General features: G+C 35.2%; 1 protein-coding gene across 2 annotated transcripts; it reads right to left on the reverse strand.

The window, feature by feature from the left end:
* Positions 1-56: 56 nt before the first annotated feature.
* Positions 57-15,365, reverse strand: LOC306876490 (SWI/SNF-related matrix-associated actin-dependent regulator of chromatin subfamily A-like protein 1). Of its 2 annotated transcripts, none has more exons than XM_079427701.1 (18): positions 14,703-15,365; positions 13,086-13,368; positions 12,514-12,564; positions 12,148-12,408; positions 11,421-11,471; positions 10,491-10,674; positions 10,121-10,271; positions 8,809-8,970; positions 8,407-8,472; positions 7,944-8,084; positions 5,823-6,041; positions 5,515-5,585; positions 4,843-4,945; positions 3,454-3,636; positions 2,079-2,179; positions 1,395-1,491; positions 979-1,061; positions 57-261 (listed from the first exon to the last, which is right to left on the reverse strand). In XM_079427701.1, exons 1-18 carry the CDS (start codon positions 15,015-15,017, stop codon positions 258-260), a joined length of 2,526 nt encoding a protein of 841 aa, XP_079283827.1. In that variant the 5' UTR covers positions 15,018-15,365; the 3' UTR covers positions 57-257. The 2 variants fall into 2 exon arrangements, 1 of the variants encoding a protein (XP_079283827.1); XR_013784826.1 differs by having other exon boundaries at positions 168-261; positions 4,851-4,945; positions 14,703-15,343.
* Positions 15,366-16,113: the final 748 nt, after the last annotated feature.

Below are 16,113 nucleotides of genomic sequence, written 5' to 3' on the forward strand. Positions count from 1 at the left end.
GGAAGCAGCAGCTTGTTGGATTCAAGCATAAATGAGACGGATTATCAGAAATAATTCCTTGGTGAATTAGCTTTTATTTCAGCTCTTAATTTTGTCTTAAGATTCAGTGATCTATTAGGCAAACATAACAGAAGAATGAACAACAAAAACAATTAACACAAATCAGTGACGCTGTACTGGAATTATACAAACTTTATTTCAATTTTTAGTTTGTCTTCTGTATTTCAGGGGATCAGGAAAATGTGAAATCTGTACAATCATCTGTCAAAGAAGAATACAGGTAAAGGTGAGGTTACATGATTATATCAAAAACATTGATGAGAACCAGTGTAATCTGATTCACAAACAAAGAATCAGTCTTAAACTGAGGCCATTCAGTAAGTGTTGCTATGCTATTTCAGTTGTATTTATTTTTGCCTTTTCTGTTTTCATCTTAATTTTAGTTTAAGGTTAGTCTTTTTTTGTCTGTGTGTGTTTATTTTTAAAAGTTAGATTTGTGTAAATGTCTATATAGTTTTATTAGGTTGTAGCATATTTAATTTGAGTTATTTCAGCAACTTAAAGACTAAATGAAAATAAACACTAAAATATTATTTCAATAAATGTTTAAAGTAATGCAAATGTTTGTCTAGTTTTCATTTCAGTTACCGATAATAAGCCTGTAAGTTTGTAAGACATGATGTATTTTTTTGTTTGTGTTCTCCATCAGTTTGGATCTGAAGGATGCGTAGCAGCTGTAAATCAGCCAGTCATTTCTTCAGTCAAACATCTCGTGTGAATCATTTACATCCTCTTGTGAATTAAAAGTATTTTTTAATACTTAGTGAAAGGCTGATCAGTTTGGTTGAAACTGACAATGGTATCAATCATTTTTAGGCTTTATTTAGTTATTTTTTGCCACAAACAAACAAGTGCAGTGATTGGTTTTCAAAGCAGCTGAAACACCATGTTATTTTATGCAATAATTTGCGTTCTTACTGATCTTGATCAACTAAAGCAAGCATCTCCTCCTCATCAAAGGACCTCTGGAACATCTCAGTGATGGTCAGCTGATGAGGGTCCTGACAAACAGGGGAAAAAAGCACTTTTTACACATTTCTCCACCAATTACAGATGTTTAATAACTATTTCAATTCACATTATTAGCTATTTTATAATAATACCTATTCAATATTTATGTAGATATTTACCCACTTTGAGTTTTAATTCATTTTAAAGTAATTCTAAAAGCTAAATTTGATTTTAAATTGGTTTTAAATGTATTCTAAAGTGTATTCATTAAGTAAAATAAATAAATCTTCAATGAAGTCCACAGTGTTTCTATCAATGGTTGAATATGATTCATTTTTAAACACTGAAAATACTGATCAACAATCAAAAGACTGCATACTAACCTTGCTGTGAAAGCTGGCAGATTCTGCCTTCTCTGAGATGTTGGATTCAGACAAACCGACCTGCTCCAAAACATTCATTTTCTCCTGTATCATGGGCCTGAGAAACACAAGCACACAGTATAAAACTGAGAAGGGAAATAAGGCCAAACCGTGGCATCACGTACATAAAACATGATGAAAACAGAACCGAAATTAACAAACAAATGCAAAAACAAACTAAACTGAATTAGAGTATTAAAAGATTTACTAATGAAAATATTTGTGTATAATTATAATGACTTGATATTTTGAAAATGACATGTAGAGTGGATAAAATTATTTAAACAAAATTTTAAATTGTAGTAACCATTTTAAAATGAACTACTGAGGGTATAAACTGCAATTTAAAAATGGTAAAAAAATAATTAATTAAAAAGGTGAGCAGTTACAGCATCTAATACATAATATAATATATGCCATTATATATATATATATATACACATATATGATCCTCAAGAGTTACAAGTATTGCAAAATTCTGAAGCCAAAATTTTTTAAAAATAAAACTATTCATTTTCATGAAACGTAGGTATTTTTAGTTTTTTGCAACAAAACCAATAATTGACTCATTCCCTCCCACCACCTGTTCCAGGTCTGAATATCTGCAGGTTTCTCCTGACTGTGGTGTCTGCAGCTTGCTCTCACCAAAGGTAATCGTCCGCAGTGCCTTTAGCGACCAGGTAATGAATGTCCACATTACTGGTCTGTCCGATCCGGTGCACGCGGTCCTCCGCTTGAATCAGGACCTGAATGAAATAAACACCTTTCACAAGTGTTCTGGCAGCACTCTCCATTTCAATTATATTTATGAAGCCATTTTTCCTGAACTCAGATGAGAGCTTGTTCCAGACTGAATTACTCTGCTGATTCATGGGAATGCTTTTACCTGAGTCTGGCAGTCTAACATCTCTACAGGTAGAGATTACGCTTCACAAGCCAAAGCAAAAAGAGAGCTGTTATCAGACTAAAACCTGAATTCTTGATTTAAAAAAATAAATCAAATAGCAAGTAAACTAAATCCAAATCTAAACTGGCTGAAAAATGGAAAACAAAAAGTTGTCACATGGCAATGTCAGATCAATTTGACAGACTCGTGACAGACTCAGGTTAATTTAATGATTGCATAAAATGGAAATTATAGATGCAAATATTTTAGAAGCAAATATTAACTGATTCCTAATGCTCATTTATTTTAAAAAGTGTTCATAAAATAAAAATACAACTGAATTGAACGATCCTTTGCAGAAATGAACTAAAACTAAAATGAATTCTAAAGTTAAATGGAAGAACGTATTTTTAAAAAAAGTACTAATAAATTGATAAAAAGCACAACTTTAATAATTTTTTATAATTAATCATATTTCGGGAATTGTACATGCCCCATGCTGTGACATCCCATGTTTCATATTAAATTATTAAACAAAATTTAAAAATCAAGTCTTCATTTAATGGGGCAAAAAAAGGTGACCAGTTACACCATCTAATAATACATCTGTTATTATAATAATAAGTATTTATTTATATTTATTAAATAACTAATTAGATACAAATAATTCTGGAAATGTTCAACTAATTGATTAAGCAAAAATGAACAAAAAGATTACTAATAGACTAAGTATTCATTGAAATATTAATATTGTAAAGAAAAAAAAATCATGTAAAAGTGACCAGTTACAGCATCTAATAATACATTTATTTTATTATACTAATAATAATAATATAATTTTTTTATAAAAACACATTGATATTTATTTATTAAATAATTTAAAGTAAAAGAGTGAATGAATGAATTAATTAAAAGTCTCACATTTAAACTTGAAATAAAGGGGTTCTCAAAAAACTCAGGGTTCTCACAACTTATGTCCAATGAATTTCAATGACTAAGTCATTGATTTTTAATTTTTAACTGTAATATATTATAGTTTGCTATGACAAACAGCCATCTCCAGCCAATGGAATATTTTAGCGAGCATGATTGCATCAGGTCTGGAGATCAGTGTTTTGGGTCTCCCGGACTCACTCCAGGGTTCCAGAAGAGCTCGGCGAACACCACGAGGTCGGCCGCGTGCAGCGTGAGCCCCATGTTAGCGGCGGTTATGGACAGGACAGCCACACAGCTCCTCTGTGACGACTGGAACCGGTCACACAGCTGCTGTCGCTCCGCCGACGCCGTCGAGCCGTCGATACGAATGTAACTGATTCCCTGCACACAACACACAATGTCAACAGCACTCCAGTGCTCATATTCAACCCAGCTTTGGATGCAGAAGCCATGTCCACAAAGCAGTCATTTACACCGTTCACAGAGAAAAATTAGACAACGGCTAACTTATTATAATTTAAATGTTATTATTAATATACATAAAATAATAAAAAATACAAATTCTGGTTGATACCAATAACCTAGTAATTATTTTTACATTATGGTTGATACTTGATAAATGTAATAAACTAAACCACACCATAGACTAAAGAAATTAAGGCATCGCGCACCATAAATGTGACCCTGGAGCACAAAGCCAGTCTTAAGTCTCTGGGGTATGTTTGTAGCAATAGCCAAAAATACATTGTATGGGTCAAAATTATACATTTTTATTTTATGCCAAAAATCATTAGGATATTAAGTAAAGATCATGTTCCATGAAGATATTTTGTAAATTTCTTACCATAAATATATCAAAACTTCATTTTTGATCAGTAATATGTATTACTAAGAACTTCATTTGAACAACTTTAAAGGAGATTTTCTCAATATTTAGATTTTTTTGCACCCTCAGATTCCAGATTTTCATATAGTTGTATCTCGGGCAAATATTGTCCTATCATAACAAACCATACATCAATGGAAAGATTATTTATTCAGCTTCAGATGATCTATAAATATCAATTTTGAAAAATTGACCCTTATGACTGGTTTTGTGGTCCAGGGTCACATTTATGTCAAAACAATAGCATGATGGATGGAGAACAGCATTGCTGCTGTTTTTAGTCATTATGAAACACATTTTAGTCATTTAACTCCATGAAACCAAGAGTCCACAGTTAAATATCCATTACTGGACAATAAAAAAAAAAAAAAAAAAAAAAAAAAAATTATATATATATATATATATATATATATATATATATATATATATAAAATTATTTATTATATATATATATATAACAAATAAATACCTAAAATCAGCAATAGCTGATATGATCCTGATATACTGTGCAGCTCATATTTTATCTAATCAAAGTTTTCCTTTTGATTTTCAAAACAAGTGTTTTGAATTCATTTTTAAATCATTCTGTAAATTCCAAATGAAGTCTGCAGATTCCATCTTGGTTTGCTGGCAGCTGATGGGAAATGTTTGAGAAAGAACTTTAGATTTTTGTAAAGAGAAAAAGGTCAATTTGGACAGACCTTCTCACCGAGTTCTTTGGTTATGCTGTCCAGCACCAGTTTATGATGAGCAAACACCAGAAACTTCTCTCGTCCGCACTCCAGCATGTCTGAGATGTACTCCCTGAGAAACAGAGCCAGACAGCGTTCATTTAGTAATTGACATACCATTATCATTTTGAATATTTATTGAATATTTATTTTTTTAGAAAACAAAAACTTTTTTTTTTGTTTTTTTAAATCACTGTATTATTATATATACACACGTACTATTGCAAAAGCAGCATTATACTGACACCAGCTAATGATATAAATCTTTAAATAAAGGTCTGTTTATGATTCATTCTAAATGCATTAATATAGAAAGTATATTTACAACAGCTTCATTTTACAAATGTTTGCATCAAACTATTTGAATGTACACAAATCTTCTAATAATTATAATAAAGGCCTGTTCACACCAAGGACGATAATGATAACTAGAACTACACAATTTTAATAATCGTCTAATTCTATAAAAACAGGGAAGTTCACGCTATAACGATAACGACACAACATTTTGATTATCAATCAGAATCCATCCTGCTTTAAACTGAGGCACACACTTATCATAAACAGAACATTATTGTCCATTGGTGTGGAAGCTAAAATAGTTATATTTATTGTTATTAGTATGATTAGTGGTTAACGTACACGATGGCTCTGATCTTGGCCTCTGCTGTGTGGTTGAAGAACACCAGCAGAGCTTCCTTCTCTTGAGACTTCTGCACATCAACACAGAAAAGCTCTGGTACAGTAACAGGCAAGAAGACACTAATTCTGTCAGTATTTATTCACCCTCATGTCATTCCAAACCCATATTATGTTATTTTTTGATGTGGAACACCAAGAGAAATTCTTAAGAATGAGTTGAGATGAAGGTGAGTAACTAAGGACAGAATTTCTAAAAAAAATGTTCAAATCTGACTTGTTTTCAGAGCTGTATTGTAGTTTGCGCTCACGTTGTGGTATCCTCTGGCGAGCACTTTGGCAGCGGCATTGAGAGCAGCTTTGGTGCGAGAGTTGATGCCGTCTGTCGTCACTGTAACCACCTTGCGCTGTTTGGCGGGAAGCTGCGAGAGCACCTCTGATTTGAGGCGGCGGAGCATCAGAGACTCCTCCAGCAGCAGCTTGAGTTCGCTCAGACGAGACGAGCCGGAGTAATCCCAGCCCCACGGCAGCTGCACACACACACATCCCACTGCTTTCACACCTACAACGGCTTTTCATCAACAGTTTGGGCTCGTGACATTGCACTACGGCTGCACGATTTGGGGAACAAATCTCATTGAGATTTTTCTGATAAACATTGAGATTTCAAAAATGTAGGTTTCCTGTGCTTGTTTGTAAGGCTGCACAATGTGACCAAAATTGTTTATTTATCAATATGGCTATGACTAATGATAATAATAAGAAGAGTATTCCAAAAAAAATTACTAAACTAAATAAAAATATGAAAAATAACTGTTGTAATATTTCACTGTAAAAGTGAGTATTTAATGAAAAACAATATAGTAAAAATTATTTTCTTTCCTGCTTTTTCTGAATGTCAATGTACTAGTGCTGCAAGATTTGGGGGAAAAAATATCATTTCGATTTTTCTGATTAAAATTGCAACTGCCATTTAAAAAAAAAAAAGGAAATTCCAGGTTTGCTGTTTGTTTGTTTGTAGTGTTGCATTGTTTCACCATAATGTTGTGACTATATATCTATATAGCTAGAAGATAACAATAACATTGCTGTCAAACGATTAATCGCATCCAAAATAAGTTTTTGTTTGCATATGTGTGTTTTGTGTATATTTATCATGCATATATAAACACACATGCATACAGTATATATTGTGAAAATATTTACATGTCTATATTTATATTCATATAATTTATATTATAAATAAATACAATATATAAAAATAACATTTCTCCGAAATATAAACATGCATGTGTGTATTTATATATACATAAATATACACAGCACACATACATATATTATGTAAACAAAAACTTATTTTGGATGCAATTAATCACAATTAATCATTTGACAGCACTAATAAAAATATAAAAATTACTTCATAAAATAAAACGTGAAAAATTACTGTTGAAATATTTCATTATAAAACAGAGCATGCAAAAAGTATACAAAATAAAAATGTAAAATTATTAATTGTATTATTTAATAATAATATGCATTTCATTTTACATTAGAGCTGTAAAATTATAATACTAATATTCACAGCTTTCACGTTAAACCAAAAGCACAGGGAGCCCTTAAAGGGATACTCCACCCCAAAATGAAAATTGTCAATAATCACTTAATCAGTAACGCATGGATACGTATTGTACGTTTATTTACGGAAACTGTGTATCCATGCGTTACTGATGATAGAGAATAGCGTACGCACTTTGCGTCCATCGGATGCTTTCCAAAATGGCGCTGCGCTGACAGAGAGTGACGAATTTCTGAATAAATGCCGTTATTTTTATTTTCTTTGCGTATAAAAAGTGTTCTCGTAGCTTCATAAAATTCAGATTTAATTATTCTGACGATGCTTTTCATACTTTTCTGGACCTTGACAGTGGTATTTACTATGCAGTCAATGGGACAGCCACAAGCCTCCGGGGTTTCATCCAAAATATCTTAAATTGTGTTCCGAAGACGAACAAAGCTTTTACGGGTTTGGAATAACATGGGGGTAAGTGATTAATGACAAAATTTTCATTTTGGGGTGCAGTATCACTTTAAAGCTTCTTTTCTGTTAATGATAATCACTTCTCATTACAATGGCTGGCCCATGTTAGGGTCCCAAACGCATGTTAAAGCAGCTCAAACTCAGAGCCGATGCAGAGATGGAGTTTGTGTAGACTTTTACTGTGAACCGAGTCGCTCTGAGACACTAAAAACACCAGCAGATCAAGAGCTGCTCACATGTAAATGAACACAGTTCCACTCTTATCTGTGAAAAACACAGCTCATATATATTTAATCAAACCACAGCCTTTACAATTTAATAATTGCAAGTCTTATCATAATCTCAGTTTAAGCGTGCAGCCCTACATTGGACACTTGTATATAGGTGGACCAACCTGTTTGGCATCACAGTAGCGTGTGCCAAAGTCATGGAAGCGTGGAAACAGAGAAGGCCTCACAGCCAGGATCTGAGTGTAGAGCTCAGCAGGTCTGGACATGGCAGGCGTTCCCGACAGCAGGATCACTCTCTTAGCAGTCTATTAGCACCACACAGACATTTAATTAGCAGCATCAGAGACAACGAAAACAATCAGTCTTCATATAAAATATATCAGTAAGTTTTATATGAGTGCAGCTGAGTTGCAAAACTATCTACGACTGTGTTATTTTCTTGGCCTTCTGGGCAGCATTTCCCAGCAAGGCTTTCTAGTTTGGCAGCACAGTGGATTTTTGAGACACAGCCAATGTCTGTGCATTCTAGACAGACTTCAAACTTTAATAACACAGGATAGGATAAACTAAACAGTTTTAAACTTCAACGCTATGAATGATGCCTAAAATTTGCCAAAATCAGCAAACCTTCAGCAGAGGAAGAGCCGCCCGACAGCGAGCCGTTTTCATGTTCTTTAGGAAGTGAGACTCGTCCTGTACAACAAACAAACAAACAAGAAAAGGAGAATTCAATTCACATCCTGCGACTGGATCTTTGATATTTGAAGGTTATACACTGCTAGGTGGTTAGTTACTAGGTGGGATGGACCAATACAAATTTTTTATGTTTTTGAAAGAAGTCTCTTTTGTTCATGCTGCATTTATTTAATTAAAAATACAGTAAAAACACTAATATTGTAAAAGATTATTATAATTTAAATGAACTGAAAGCTGGACTCTCATACACAAATGCACAAGCTCTTATCTTACTAACTTGCTAATGCAGTCAGTAAGTGAGAGTGGTTAGAGAACAAGTTTGCATGCTCTCACCATAATGATGACACTGAAAGGGCTGGACGGCTGCTGTTTGCCCATCTTGTTGAGCAGGTCGTAGCTGATGATGTTGATGAGGCCGGAGCGAAGGCTGTCCCTGCCTGTAACCACCACATTAATGCTGTCGGCTCTGACGGATGGCAGCCATCGGCGGAAAGCCTGAGGGAAAAGAGCGAGAATTCACTTTGTCTTGAGGGCCTTTTTCACATTTGTCTTTCAAGCTCTTTTGAGGAAGGTTTGAGTCGTGTGACTAAAGCTTGCAGAGGAACGCTGGAAAATCTTCACTATTTCCCTTTAAACTTTAAAATGCACCCTCACGAATCCCTGCCGGGAAACAAGAGAATGTGTCCTTCCTCAAGGGTGCAGAGATGGAAAATATGAATTAATAAATCAGATTTCACATCATGTAGCCGTTAAAAAAGTACTTGCAAACACTGGCAATTGTTGCTTTTTTTTGTTGTTGTTGCATATTTTTGTGTCTGCAACCTTGACAAAAGCTGCTTTATAAACTACCACTTACATTACTAAACAATTTTTGTAGGTCAAAATTGTATTTTTACAATATTTACAAAAGAACAACAATTATGAACTATTGTTATGCAGAAAACAAGCATTAAGTTACTTAAACAGCATGAAAGTGTTTTCTAATTATCTAACATACTGAAATGCAAGAAAAGCAATATTTAATATAATGTATAAAGTTTATTAGGCCTTAGTTAAACACGTGACTGTCAATTTCTTTATTAAAAAGTCACAAAAATATAGTTAATTCTGAATCTCAGTCGAAAATAGTTTTGGACCCAGTATTATCAAAAGTTTGGTGTCTCTGAAAGAAATTAATACTTTTATTCAGCAAGGTTGCATTAATTCGATCAAATGTGACAAAGACATTTATAATGTTCTATTTCAAATAAATGCTATTCTTTTGAACTTTTTATTCATCAAAGAATCCTGAAACAAATGTATCATGGTTTTTGCAAAAATTAGATAATTTTTTCATAACACTGACAATAATCAGAAATGTTTCTTGAGTATATTAGAATGGACCATGTGACACTGAAGACTGGAGTAATGATGCTGAAAATTCAGCTATAAATCACAGGAATAAATTGCACTTTACAATTCATTAAAATAGAAAACATTTATTTCAAATTTTAATAACATTTCACTGTTTTTACCATATTTTTGATCAAATAAATGCAGTCTTGGTGAGCAAAAACATTTTTAAAATTGTACCGACCCCAAATTTTTGAATGATGGCATGCATCCTTAAAAAAAAAAACATCCCTCTAAAAGAAAGTGTGTTTACCTCAGCCCATGTGAAGCGCACTGAGGACGGAGCGACCACCAGCAGAGGCCACTCACTCCTGTAGTAGGCAGCGATGCAGATGGCCTGAACAGTCTTTCCCAGACCCATATCATCAGCCAGCAGCAAACGGCCCTCTCTGGACACTGCAAAACTGACACATCAGCAAACATCACATTATATGCGCATTCATGCATTTTATGCACTTGGCAGACACTTTTATCCAAAGTGACTTACATTGAATTCAAAGTTTATGTGTTTATCAGTTCACGCATTTCCTGGAAATCGAATCCATGACCTTGGCATTGCTACCAAACACCAACTAACTTTCTATCTAACCAAAACCATTAAAACGGCGGTAATGGAGACCTACTTGACCCCGTCTCTCTGGAAGGGCATGAGGCTGCGTGTGAGCTGTGGATCCAGGTGTGAGAGATCGGCCTCAGGAGGGACTGGAGCTCTAGACTCGCTCTTCTCAAACTGAGAGGAGAAGGACAGCAGCACAGCAGGAGGTAAAGGCTCGATCTCCACCATAGGCAGTTCATTCAGTTCCACCACTAGACACAAGACATCATGATCAACTGCATATTATGTACTGTATTTTTTGTGTCAGAATTGCTATTATGATGTTCAGAAATAGAGAAAAATAACAGTAAATAAAACAAAATGTTGACAAACATTATAAACACTATCATATGGAAGGCGTTTTCCACCACGGAAATTTTTTTTAAGGTAATTATTTATCTCACAATGTAGACTTGCAACATAGAAACGTGTGAATTGTGAGTTTATATCTTGCAATTTAGATTTTTTTTCTCTGAAATCAGAGTTTACATCTCACAAATCTGTTTTTTTTTTTTTTTTTTTCACCACAGAATTAAAAAAAAAAGGTAACCGTCTTTTTATCTCACAATTCTGACATTTTTTATCTCCCAATTGTGATTTAATGTATATCTCACAATTCTGAGTTTATATTTCACCGAAAAAAAGGAAAAAAGACAGAACTGTTAGACACAAACTGCAAGAAATTGCAAGAAAAAGTCAGAATTGTGAGACTAAAAAGTTACACAATTAATCACGTGGCAGAAATGCCTCCAAAATATAAACTTGTATTTTAAAAACCTTTTAATTTAACGACAATTAGAACAGGAATGAAAAATGATATAAAACAAAGATAACTTATAGTGGCATTCGATACATTTATTATACACCCCCAGCATTAAACTAATTTATTTGCACTTATTCTGCTCTTCGAAAATAAAAATCCAATATTTATTGACGTGAACAAATTAAAATGACTCACTGAGATTCTCGTAGTCCTCCAAAAGGAAACTCCATTTTCTGGCCTTCATGTCTAACAACAATCAAACAAAGAATAAAATGTGAGCTTGATACAACACATTTCCACACATTTTGGTGAACCATTATTTTGTAAAATCATTAGAGGGATAAATCCTGTTTTTATTTTTAGATAAAATGTAAAAAAATAATAATGATGATAATAAATTTGTTTAAATGGTATGATGTTTTGTACTGTTTAATTAAAAAAAAGAAATCAGAAAAAAGATTTTATAAAACGCGCTCTGAAGTCTCGTTCTGAATCAAATGATTTTCGATACGCGCTTCGATGTCCCGATCTGAATCAATGATTCATGAACCCGCTCCAAAGTCCCAATTTGAATCAAATGATTTGCAATGCACTACTACTGCTTGAAGCATCTTGGAGACGTTGCCACAGTTCTTCTGGATTTAGTCTGTTTCAGTTTGTTCTGTTTCTTCATGTCATTCCAGACAGACTGATGATGATCAGATCAGATCTCTGTGTGGAGCTCTGGCTGTTGTCAGACAATAATCTCACTGGATTATTACAATTAATGGCACAATGAATGTATGGAAATGTAAACTGATATTTCCTACTGACACACTACAGCTAAAGATAGAAATTAAAACCACTTAAGACTTAAAACCATTTTTAGCTGCTGAAAAGTCTAGTGTTCTAATAATTCTGGCCACCACTGTATTACACTCACCATAATTTTTGGATGGCATTTTCTTGAAGATATCAATAACATCGGCCTGGTATCCAATATCCACCTCCAACCGACAGCGAGACACTAAAACGCACTTCCCCTTTACTGTGGCACCTGGTTTCTGCCAACCCTGACAGAGCCTCATCAGAGCTGCCAGGGCTGCTGCATCTTTGGGTCGACTGGTGGATGCTGAAATATTCAGCCCTTCCATCCCATCCAGAGGTTTGAGAGAGACGGAGGGGAGACTCGCTGCCTGCTCCACTGAAACACAAGCAAACTCCATTACATCCTGTGCAATAGGAAACAGTAGTATTTTTGCACACAATCACTGCTTGAGTATGTTAAGTAACGTTCATGACGACATACTCAGCATCTGGTAGTCCTCAAGGCTAAAGTTCCACATCTTTGTAGCGGGATCTGTGATAAACAACAAATGCATAAATATTATAGGCCAGCAGCTGTTTTCCTTTAAAGCAATAGTTCATCCAAAAATGAAAATTTGCTAAAAATGAACTCACCCTCAGGCCATCCAAGATGTAGAGGAGTTTGTTTCTTCATGTGAACAGATTTGGAGAAATGTAGCATTCCATCACTTGTTCACCAATGGATCCTTTGCAGTGAATGGGTGCCGTTAGAATTAGTTTCTTACAAACACATAGGATGTTAACTTATGGACTGGAGTTGTGTGGATTGTGATGTTTTTATCAGCTGGACTCTCATTCTGACGGCACCCATTCACTGCAAAGGATTCATTGGTGAGCAACTGATGGAATACTACATTTCCCAAAAACTGATTAAGAAACAAACTCATCTACATCTTGGATCGCCTGAGGGGGAGTACATTTTAATATAATTTGTATTTTTGGTATTTCTTTAGCACATGTATGCACACCAAACTCTTTGTAAATAATGACAGCAGATACGGTGTCTGTACTCACCATAGTTCTTAGAGGGAATGCTTTTGAATGCAGTGATGAGGTCCGCATGGTAGCCGACTTCCACTCGGAAACGATTTTCAGAGTGTGACACGCATTTCCCTTTCACGGACACCGCTGGCTTCTTTGCAGGGACACTTCCTCCTGCTTCAGGGAGTTTAGCTGGTCGCTTTACTCCTGTGGGCGGTTTGCTTGACTGTCCATAAAAGCTATGAGTTGCAGATGCAGTATTGGATGTTGGAGGTGATGTCTTTGTACAGGGTCCTTTGGTGTCTATGAGCGGAGTCTGCAAAGATAAGACAAAGGGAGCAAAACTAAAGAGCTGATCATAGACTTTAGGAAGAGACAGCAGCAGCCCTACACTCCTCTTATGATCAGTGGGACCCCTGTGGAGAGGGTCAGTAGCTTCAAGTACCTCGGTGTAAACATCTCCGAGAACCTGACTTGGACTACACACATCCAAACACAGGTTAAGAAAGCCAGGCAAAGACTGTACCATCTGCGACAGCTGAGGAAATTCAGGGTCTCACCAGCAATCCTGAAAACTGTCTATTCAGGGACCATAGAAAGTGTATTGACTCAGTGCATCTCAGTGTGGTATGGAAACAGCTCAAGTCAGGACTGCAAAGCACTACAGAGAGTTGTGTGCTTAGCTGAGTGCATCTCAGGGTCTGCTCTCCCCTCTCTGCAGGACATCTACCTCAAACGCTGCAAAAATAGAGCTGTTAAAATCTTCAAGGACTCAAATCACAAATCTGTCATTTTTTAAATAATATGTCTAAGTAAGATGATATATACATATTCTTTTTCAGAAATCTAAAATTTGGAAAAAAAATGTTAACTCAATCAAGCGGACATAATGCATGTAGTATATAGTAGTATGCAGTACAGCAATGTTTGATCATGTTGATAATTTTGAGGTCTTAGAAATTTGTGTATCAAATATGATACAGTAGGCTTTATAGGGTTAATAATATAACATGGTATTTTTTACCGATGTTCACACTTCTATCTCGTAATACATTTAGACTATAGTGCAATTTAATAATAGCAATTATGAGCGACAGAGAGAGAGAGAGTAAATAAAATATTTACAAAATTGTAATATCTGAAAACAGATAAGGTGCATTTTTTCTTTAACAAGGATGTATGTCATTAAGATTAATAATGCATTGGTGGTTGTAGTCAATTAATTAGTGATTAACAGATTAATCAGTCATATAGTATTTTACCAATATTCACACTTTTCTACCTGGTAATCAATTTTTAATGTAAACTTTACTAGCAAATGACACCCTTGAATGAGTCTCTAAAAACCCTAAAGTGACTATTAAACAATGCAGTTACATATAAAGCAATTCATAGCAATCATGTGTACATAAGCTTCAATTAAGTGTAACACTTTTCAAATAAAATATGCACATAAATGTAAAACATTTACATATATGTCAGTAATATTAATTATTTTTGGTTGTCATAGATTAATCAGTCAGGCTCTTAAATAGTTCCTGAGCGGATCATAAACCAACCAATAATGGGATAAGTTCTGCACATTGACTGTCTGACACTTAAACATGACAACCAACCATTTCTGAGTTCAGACAGAGCTTGGGTGCCCACCTGAAGTGCTCGATCGGATGCACACAGCTGGCTGTTGTTTGCTGGCTCTGCAGGGTAGTTTTGGGCAGATCCAGGGGTCAGTTGGGCCTGTTTCTCTGCAGGGTAGTTTTGGGCAGATCCATGGGTCGGTTGGGCCTGTTTCTCTGCAGGGTAGTTTTGGGCAGATCCAGGGGTCAGTTGGGCCTGTTTCTCTGCAGGGTAGTTTTGGGCAGATCCAGGGGTCAGTTGGGCCTGTTTCTCGGCTCTTCTGGCCAGAGCTCGCTGTCTGTTCTCTTCTATCCTCCGCTGCTGTTCTGGAGTCAGACTCACAGACATCACTGCTGTTAGCAATTACAACTGAGCCCTTGCTAACACGAAGAGTAGCAAAACACACACGTGTCGTACTTTAAACGTTGCATTATTGCATAGCGGAGAAGCTAAGAATCCGGTTGTTTACAGTATTTTGAGCTGTCTGTCGCTTTTAAATGCTGTCAAAGGGTTTAACAGTCGAAACAAGTTATTTAATTCAAATACGAGTCATCTAATGTTTCATTTTGCTACTGGAGTAATCTAACAAACGCGTGAATTTGATTAATTATTCTGAGATAAACTTTACCATCTACTTCAAACGACGCGGTGAAGAGGATATGACGCCACGACGTAATGCCACGCTGCGGGACGCACTGTGATGGACGCTAACGTTCTCCAATGGGGAGGCAAGATGTGACAGATGGGCGGGACTAAGAGTCAACGCTCTTATTTTTATATGATAATCATAACATTATTTTGGTAAATGCGCTTTGGAATATAAAAGAAGCAGAATGGGAGGTTAGGCTTAATAAAATAAGTTACACTGGAATATGGAGCTAGTAGTCACAATTACTCCATGAATATTTTAAAGGTAACCTATATATGTTTTAGGTTTTATGGTTTTAAAAATAATAATATTTTAAGGTTTATTTTTTTAAGTTATTATTTGTGAAAATAAAGGAACCTTAGAGTGTTCGATGCAAACATATAATAAAAAATGGATAGATAGATAGATGGACGGACGGACGGACGGACACACAGACAGACAGTTAGATAGACAGACAGACAGACAGACAGACAGACAGACAGACAGATAGACAGTTAGATAGATAGATAGATAGATAGATAGATAGATAGATAGATAGATAGATAGATAGATAGATAGATAGATAGACAGTTAGATAGACAGACAGACAGACAGACAGATAGACAGACAGACAGACAGACAGACAGACAGACAGACAGACAGACAGACAGACAGACAGATAGACAGTTAGATAGATAGATAGATAGATAGATAGATAGATAGATAGATAGATAGATAGATAGATAGATAGATAGACAGACAGACAGACAGACAGACAGATAGACAGACAGACAGACAGACAGACAGACAGACAGA

The sequence above is a fragment of the Barbus barbus genome (assembly GCF_936440315.1).
Source record: "Barbus barbus genome assembly, chromosome: 10".
In the NCBI taxonomy this organism is placed as follows: Eukaryota; Metazoa; Chordata; class Actinopteri; order Cypriniformes; family Cyprinidae; genus Barbus; species Barbus barbus.